The sequence below is a fragment of the Platichthys flesus genome, chromosome 12 (assembly GCF_949316205.1).
Source record: "Platichthys flesus chromosome 12, fPlaFle2.1, whole genome shotgun sequence".
Classification (NCBI taxonomy): domain Eukaryota; kingdom Metazoa; phylum Chordata; class Actinopteri; order Pleuronectiformes; family Pleuronectidae; genus Platichthys; species Platichthys flesus.
Genome location: NC_084956.1, coordinates 1,573,569 through 1,582,038, shown reverse-complemented (window position 1 = coordinate 1,582,038; position 8,470 = coordinate 1,573,569). Strand labels below are relative to the sequence as shown.

The 8,470-nt window shown below is 45.7% G+C and overlaps 1 protein-coding gene across 1 annotated transcript; it reads left to right on the top strand.

Moving 5' to 3' along the window:
* The first annotated feature begins 1,784 nt into the window (after positions 1-1,784).
* Positions 1,785-7,130, top strand: otx1 (orthodenticle homeobox 1). The gene is made up of 4 exons (XM_062401200.1): positions 1,785-2,070; positions 4,128-4,317; positions 5,043-5,194; positions 6,159-7,130. Exons 2-4 carry the CDS (start codon positions 4,221-4,223, stop codon positions 6,906-6,908), a joined length of 999 nt encoding a protein of 332 aa, XP_062257184.1. The 5' UTR covers positions 1,785-2,070; positions 4,128-4,220; the 3' UTR covers positions 6,909-7,130.
* The last annotated feature ends 1,340 nt before the right edge of the window (positions 7,131-8,470 follow it).

The window sequence follows — 8,470 nt, the reverse complement described above, 5'->3', positions numbered from 1 at the left end:
TATCTCGGGGTCTGACTCACGTCGCGAGAGGAGGGGAGGACGGCCAGGAGACATGTAGGGGACATGTCAGAAGAACCCGAGTCTTTTGTGTTGTGAGGACCATATTTGTTGAATGGCCTTTTGCATAATTTAACGAGGACTGTGTGTGTGCGTGTGCGTGTGAGAGGAGGGAGCTGGTGTTCCCCTCAGACCCTCCACGGGCCCTCGGGCTGCTCGGGCTTCTGATGTGGTGCAAATAAAAAGGTGCGTGAAAGTGCGTGACCTCCAGTCCGCAGCCAGGAGCCACACCGCAGATCCATCCACCTCAAACCTGAAGGAGCCTCCTCCTCTTCCTCCTCTTCCTCCTTTTCTTCCTCTTCTTCTTATCACTTCACAGTCTGTGATCCTCAGTCTGGTTATTTACATCCGTGCGTGATTCCTGTGCGTGATGGTGCATTCTGCTGCGTTCAGGTTCCCGCAGCTTCCACAGTAATAACCAGCTTCACTTCAGGCCTCCACTCAAGCTCCAGCATCACTGGTGCACAAGTTCCTCTGAGAGAGTCCAGGACTTTACAACCTGCCTCCACTCACACAGACACACACACACACACACACACACAGGGACACACTATATCATTTCCATCCTCTCTTTCAGCTCAGGCCTCAGAAGTTGTTTTGTCGAACCACACTTCAGCTTCTGCCTCAAAACCGCAGAACGACTCGGAACAGAATAAATGTTTTGTGTGTTTTGTGTTTGAATCTCGTGTGAAACATTTGATTGAGATTCTTCTTCTTCTTCTTCTTCTTCTTCTTCTTCTTCTTCTTCTTCTTCTTCTCCTTCTTCTTCCTCCACAGTGAGTTGGAGGTCTTTCCCTATTAAACTTTACGTCAACCATTCTCAAATGTAATTCTAAATGGGGATTAGAGCTCATTAATATTCATGAGACTGGTGCGTGTGAGCGCGTGTGTGTGATAGAGAGAGAGAGAGAGAGAAGAGTGTGGGGGGGTGTATCACAATAAAAATCAAAATGAATAAATTTAACTTCTTTTCTCCTGTTTTTATTTCTCACGTTCACTTTTTTTAAACGAATTCTCTGAAATAAAAACCTTGAGTTTAAAAATAAAACGCGCGTGAGGCCTGATGTGTTTTTAAATTATTTTTAAACCAATAAAATCCGTCAAATTAAAGCAAAGTAAATAGTTTTCAACCCACAAAACATTTTCTATCTCTGAATCAAACATTGTGTTTTTTGAAACGACTGATTTCTCGTTTATTTTCCTTCGAGATGTTTTTTTTAAAGGTTTTTAATCTTTAACTGATTCTTCAAACTTTGAGAATTTGTCATAAACGAGTTTCTACTGAAGGAAGATTCTGTTTTTGATCAGAACCAGTTTTCTAGAGGCCCCTCTGAAGCCTCCTCTTCCTCCTCTTCCTCCTCTTCTCTTCTTCGCTCCACACAAATAAACACACGTCTGAACTCTTCCTGTGAAACGATGTGAACAATCTTTTAATTTCTGCTTTTACGCACTTTGGCACAAACGCCTTCAGGAGCGCGCTCCTCCTGCAGCAGGCCTCCGGAACGCTCCCTCATTTCAGGAGGCTCGCTCGGTCTCGGGACCTGCAGGAGGAGGAGGAGGAGGAGGAGGAAGGGGAGGAGGCTCTCTGCGCTCATAGGACGCCCTCGCCGTCCGTCAGGCCCGGGCCGCTTGCCCATTGGCTGCGGGAGGCGGATCTGCAGGTGTCCTCCGCTCTTAGAGGCGCGGGGCGGAGAGGAGGTGATCAATCTCCATCCGTCTCACAAATCACCTAAACACCCTGACAGACGCGTCGAGCCCCGAAAGAGAACGAGTTTGATTTATTTGGCTCCAACCAAAAAAAAAAAACAACACCCGCAACCGCAGCGAGGACGCGGCGACGCCCGTGTGCACCGCAGACCTGCTGCCCCGCGTTGTGTGCGTGAGTCCCGCGTGATGCTGTGAACGCTTGTTCCCGAGCGACTGTTCCTGCGGCCGCGGACACTTCCTGCTGCTGGATTTTAACTCTGCTGCTCCGGGAGCTGCGGCGCCAGAGGAAGAGGAGAAAACAACAAGGTAACGACTCTTCCTCCTTCTCTCTCCCTCAAGTCTTCAGCTCATCCTCCTCTTCCGTGCGCGAACCGAACTCCAGCGTCACGCGCAACTTTTACGCATTTAGCCAAATCCTCCTAAGTTTGATTTGCTCCAAGTGGCGACAGATTTCAGAGGATTTGCACTTTTAAAAAGAAGAATCCTCCTCGTGCAGGAGGTTGAGTTGTAAACTCAGTAAACTTCCTCCTTAGCAGAGAAACCTTCCTCCTCCTCTTCCTCTTCCTTCCCCAGTTTGTGGGATAAGTGGCCATTAAAAGGTTTGCAGCGCGCACCGGGTAATTGGAGAGGCGTGTTGGGGTTTTTGTTAATTTCTTTGGCAGATAAGCGGCTCCTCTCTCCCCCCGGAGCTCTCATCTAAATTCTAATTGAGTTCATTTGCACCGAGAGCTCAGCGTGTTGCTCTGCGGCCTGTCAGCGCCGCGGAGCCGCGGAGCCGCGGGACGAGCCGCGCAATACACGTCGCTCCGGAGCCTCTAATTCAATTCACACACTCAGACTAACTCGGACTAAATCAAACCGGGTTAGTGGTGTTTTTATTAAATGTTTCAACCCGGGATCATCAGGGTTTGTTGGAGGCAACTACAGATTAATTTAATTTGAGACACATGTATTTTTGCTGCTTTAAATTTAATCTTGAGTCTGTTTGTTTCTGCTGAGAAAACAGAATTAAAATGATCATCTGCAGGCTGCAGGCTTTTCAAATGCAAGGCATGAAAATCACATTTTAAAAAGTAATATTTTCCCTTTTAATGTTTTAATCTGTTAAACAGACAAGTGGAGAAATAATCTGCGTTTTTCTTTCAAATGAGGTTCGATTGTTTTTTCCTGCAGCTGTAAAATAGAAGAGTAATCTGGAGCTGGGGCGATAATCTAGATTTAAATTAAATTGAACTTGTTTTTAGTTAACAAGTAAATACTGACTCCTCAGACATTTCTCTGATTTGAAATATAATTATTAGAATAATGTACGAATCCGATGAACTGGTTTATTTAGATTATTTAACTTCCTGATGTCGATTCAGTTTTTTTTCAGGATCAACAGGAAACTAAAATAACGACAAACTCAAGTTTGACGAAACAAAACAAACTGAATAAACTGAAAAAACATGAGCTGTGATTTTTATGATCCAACATGTTTCATAATCCTTTTATTATTATTGTGTGTGTGTGTGTTTGTAGGTACAGGCCTATACACACACACTCTCACACACACACACGCATGAGTTGCATTCAGAGGCTTCAACTTTATTTTATTGCGTAAAAACAAAGAACAAAAAGAATCTCTCGTCTTTAAATTGCAGAAAAAGTAAATTCGTATATTTATAATTTAAACTCCTCTGACGTCATTTTAACTTTTGGATATAAACGTGCAATACACATCCTAATTCTCTAAGTTAGTTTTCTTTCATTTATTACACTGACTGACCTCAACAGACTCTTTATTATCTTTGATTTAATTCTTTATTATTTGGATTTTTAAAGTAGAAAGTTTACATATTTCACATCATGTTATAAAGTGTGATGGAAGAAATGTGTGTGTGTGTTTAAATAGGGAAAATTCTGCAGGTAGGAAACGGTTCAAAGTAAATAATGAGTAATAATAAAGAATAAATATAAAGATCATGTGATCACAGGATTGTTTACATATTTGTATAACCTGATTATTTAATTTCTTAAAAACATTGAAACTCTTCTCACGTGTAAATATCTCAGCAGCTTTTTCTCCTCTGAGCTTTTTTCAGTTTCCTGAAGCGATTTAAAAATCTACTCTGGTTTGAGTTCAGCAGAATCATAACTTCATAACTTTAAATTCCCTCTAAAGTTCGCAGCTTTGACTCTTTTCGTTCATTTCTCTTCTGAGGATAAAAAAAGAATTAATACTAATAGCTGTCCGAGAATTGAATCGTCTATTGAATATAAATGAAAACACGAGACCGAGCTAAATATCCTTGTATATTATAAATCGTATTGTTGCATATTGTGCGTCCGGATGTTTGACCCCCTCTGCTGCTGGTTCCCAGTTCCTTGGATCGGTCCCCTGACCCGTCAAGCTGCAGCATCGGGGGAAACCGAACCAGTGGCCGGAGCTGGGTGGAGCAGTGACCGCCTGCAGCATGATGTCCTACCTCAAGCAGCCCCCGTACGGCGTCAACGGCCTCGGGCTCAGCGGCGCGGCCATGGACCTGCTGCACCCGTCAGTGGGCTACCCAGGTTCGATTCCCACAGACACACACACACGGATAAACACGTATAAAAATCTGATACACGCTCACACACATTACCTGAACACACCAGCTCCAGGCATGAAGAGAAGGACGAACAATATCTGATATTAATGATAATAACAGTTTATAAAGGTTCTTGGTTTGTAAAAGATGCGAAACGCTTAGAGCTTTAATCTTACGTTAGTTTACATCCTGCACAATAAACAGATGAATCCAATTATAACGTTTTAAAGTGAGAAGTGTGTCATTAGTGTTTAAACCAGGTTATTTTGTGTGTGTGTTATTTAACAGGGTTTATTCCTCACACCACGGAACAGGCGATGTCTAGTTTGTATTTTATAATAATAATAATAAAACCGAGAACAGGGTTGAAGTTATTTTAATATTATTTTCTCAATGAGTTCAGAACAACGGAGTGTAAATAAAGAATAAAAACATTCAGCAGCAGAAAACTTTTCTTTTACTCGTTTCGCTCCAATGATGAGAAATAAAGAAGTTTAAAAAAAACCATTTCACACAAAGTGTTGTGAAGAAAAGTTAAAGAAACAAAATGAGACTCAAACAGATTCAGACCAAACCAGTCGATGGAAACCTCGATCATTATGATGGCAGATTCACAGGTTTATTCACAGTTTATTCATATTTAATTCATATTTAATTCAGGTTTCGTGATGTTTATTTGACGGTTCTCTTCTTCTTCTCTCCCCGCAGCGACGCCCCGGAAGCAGCGGCGGGAGCGAACCACCTTCACCCGCTCGCAGCTCGACATCCTGGAGTCTCTGTTCGCTAAGACCCGGTACCCGGACATCTTCATGCGGGAGGAGGTGGCGCTGAAGATCAACCTGCCGGAGTCCCGCGTGCAGGTACACCACGGACACACAAAAACACGGACACACAAACCCAGACACAAAAACACACGTATTAATACTTCATATTAATTCAGTGAAACACGTTAAACATCAAACTTAAATATCAGAAACTTCAAGAAGCTGAATTGTCTTTTTATATTTGAAAAGTTATTTTAAAAGCAGAAACGTTTTTTAGGAAATTTTACATTTCATTTATCTTAATTAACCCTTAACTCAAGCTGCTTCCGACTACATCTTCAACTCATCGAATTTATACACATAAAATCTCACCTGCTGGTTTCATTTACTTCATTAAATCAAACTGACCTTTGCTGACGTCAGATTTACAACTTGTTAACTTTAATTTAGCAGAAAATATTAAAATACTTAATTTCAAAGGTCATTGACCTTTGAGGGAAAAAAGAGAATAGTTCAATTATACTGAACTCACACTTCACAGTTTGTCCACATGTGAACACAACGTTAACTCAGAGGATTTCCATCAGATTCACGTGATTGTTTGAAGCTTCCCGACCGAACGCTCTGTAATTAAACCTGAAACGTTGGATCAGCGATGAAGAGCCGGACTCTTCCTCTGAATCCACAGGAAACCGCTGGGCAGCGTTGAACAGGGCCGGCTCTATCGGGGGCATCAGAGGGGAAAGCAGGGCCGGCCTCGCTCCCACAATTTGAGTTATTCTCAGAATGTGTGTGTGAAACAAAACGCTCTACATGCTCCGACCCTCCCGGTGCTCTAGAGTTACCTCAGTGTGTGGTGAAACCCAATAGCCTGTTATCTTAGAGCCGTCTACCAGCTCTGAAATTAGAGCCCTGGCAGGTCCGAGCCAAGGGGCCGAGTGGAAATGAACCTCGCTGCCTAATAACCCCCAATTTTCCTCCATAATGTATCTCAGCATGTGTTTTTCTTCCTCGTTGGTGTGAGCGGTGTCTAACCGCCGGCTGGTGTCCTCTGTTGCAGGTGTGGTTCAAGAACCGGAGGGCCAAGTGTCGCCAGCAGCAGCAGAGCGGCAGCAGTGCCAAGGCCCGGCCGCCCAAGAAGAAGTCCTCCCCGGCCCGGGAGAGCACCGGGTCCGAGAGCAGCGGGCAGTTCACGCCTCCGGCCGTCTCCAGCACCGGCTCCTCCTCCTCCTCGTCCTCCACCACCAACCACACGGGCCCGGTGGCGCTCAGCAGCACCTCTACCTCCATCAGCACCGTCTCCTCCATCTGGAGCCCGGCCATCTCCCCAGGAAACGCTCCTGCTCCCGCCGTGGCCCCGCTGCCGGACCCCGGACCCCCGTCCAACGCCTCCTGCATGCAGCGCTCCATGTCGGGCTCGGCCGCCGCAGCCACCTCCTACCCGATGTCCTACAACCAGACGCCGGGCTACGGCCAGGGCTACCCGGCCCCGTCCGGCTCCTACTTCAGCGGCGTGGACTGCGGATCCTACCTGGCCCCCATGCACTCTCACCACCACCCCCACCAGCTCAGCCCCATGGCGGCCTCCTCCATGTCGGGCCACCCTCACCACCACATCAGCCAGTCGTCAGGCCACCACCACCACCACCACCACCACCAGGCCTACGGCGGCTCCGGCCTGGCCTTCAACTCCTCCGACTGCCTGGATTACAAAGAGCAGACTGCAGCCTCCTCGTGGAAGCTCAACTTTAACGCCACAGACTGCTTGGACTACAAAGACCAGGCCTCCTGGAGGTTCCAGGTCTTGTGATCTTGTGTTTTTTTCCTCCCTCTCCCCCCCCCCTACTCGCCTGCTCCCTCTTTCATTCTCCACATTCAGTGAACTGCTCGTTTTTTAAAAGACAAAAAGAGTTTATGAACCATAAGACGACGAGACGGCTCAGCAAACCGGACTTTGTTTTATTTCTCCTCCTCCCTCTCGTCCTCCACGTCTTTTTAAACATGAAAAATATATTACAAAAAAAGCAGAGCAGCCCCCCCCCCACCTCCAGTCTGTGAAGAGAAGAGCCGAGGAGCTGTTTCCTGCCTGTGAGGAACGGAGGGGTTTTCAGATTCATGCCCCTCTTGGATCAGCTCAAACTCTTTTCCTCCACGTTCACAGAAGAAGTCATTTGAAGCAGCAGCTCTGGATACTCCCCCCCCCCCCCCACACACACACACACACACCCCTCCCCCCCCACCCAGTCCAACCCTGTACAGTTTTTATTTCTGGAGAAATTTGTTATTTTAGGACGACAGAGATTTTTAGTCAGCTGCGTTGAGGAGCTGAAATCTGTAAATATGTATTTGGGTCAGTTACAGTGACCATGTTTAGTTGGTGTTTTTTCTGGATTTTAAATTGTTTATTACAACTTTGGGAGAAAAAAAGTCAAAAAAAAAAAGTGTATGTAAATCTTTACAAATATTCCAAAGAGAACAAATTGGCCATAAAGTTCAGTTTTTATATTCATCGTTTGACTCGGAGAGGAAATGTCGGGGTTGTTTAGAAATGTCTGAGGAAGAAGCAGATCTGTTCTGGGCCGGAGTCCAGGTCCTGATGGTCCTGATGGTCCTGATGGTTCTGAACCTGTCCACCCTCTCTGGGCCCCTGTCGTGATGTTCGAACCCGCAGCACTTGGCTCGATCACTGGAGTCAAAAGCATTTTTCTTTTCAAACTATTCTTTCTGTTGCAGAGGAAATGTGGATTTATAAAAGCTCCAACATGGCAGTGAGATGTTGAATGTATCTTTGAGGCGACCACCCTCACATACATGTTCATCCAATAAAGATCCGTTAAGTCATATTTACTTTATTTCCCCACGATTCATTCTGTCTCTGCTGGATCTCCCACCAGGGACTCGAACCTTTTCTCTCTCTCTCTCTCTTTTAGACGCACCACAGAATTAGCAGCTCCTGTCTTCTCTCATTTCAACTAGTCACACTTTTATTTAAAGGCTTGTTTTCTTAATTATAACGGGGGTAAATGCAGATTAGTGCATAATTAATACAAGCCGCCGTGAACGCGTGTAGGCCCGGATTTCCATTTGCGAGCGCGCGGGTTTAATCCTCGCTGTGTTGAGATGGAGACACGAACATCTCTGCTCCGCTGCGGGGGGACAGCGGCTGTTCCAACCCGGACCCGGAGCCGGGGGACATCTGATCGAAGCCTAATTGAATGCAGCGCTGTAATGGTGCGATAATTACTCCTGCGCCCTGAGTTGCTTTCTCCAAAATAACCTGCAGGAATTCCAGCGCCTCTGATGCAGTAATTACGTAGGTGGGGCCAGGTTAGAGGGTCAGATGAACGAGTGTGTGCGTGTGTGCCTGCGTGT

Excerpts from the sequence above, each read along its gene's own strand:
- otx1 (XM_062401200.1), top strand. The coding sequence starts at position 4,221 with ATGATGTCCTACCTCAAGCAGCCCCCGTACGGCGTCAACGGCCTCGGG. Across the intron at positions 4,318-5,042 it reads CCCGTCAGTGGGCTACCCAG|CGACGCCCCGGAAGCAGCGG; the intron begins GTTCGATTCCCA and ends CTCTCCCCGCAG. Across the intron at positions 5,195-6,158 it reads TGCCGGAGTCCCGCGTGCAG|GTGTGGTTCAAGAACCGGAG; the intron begins GTACACCACGGA and ends CCTCTGTTGCAG.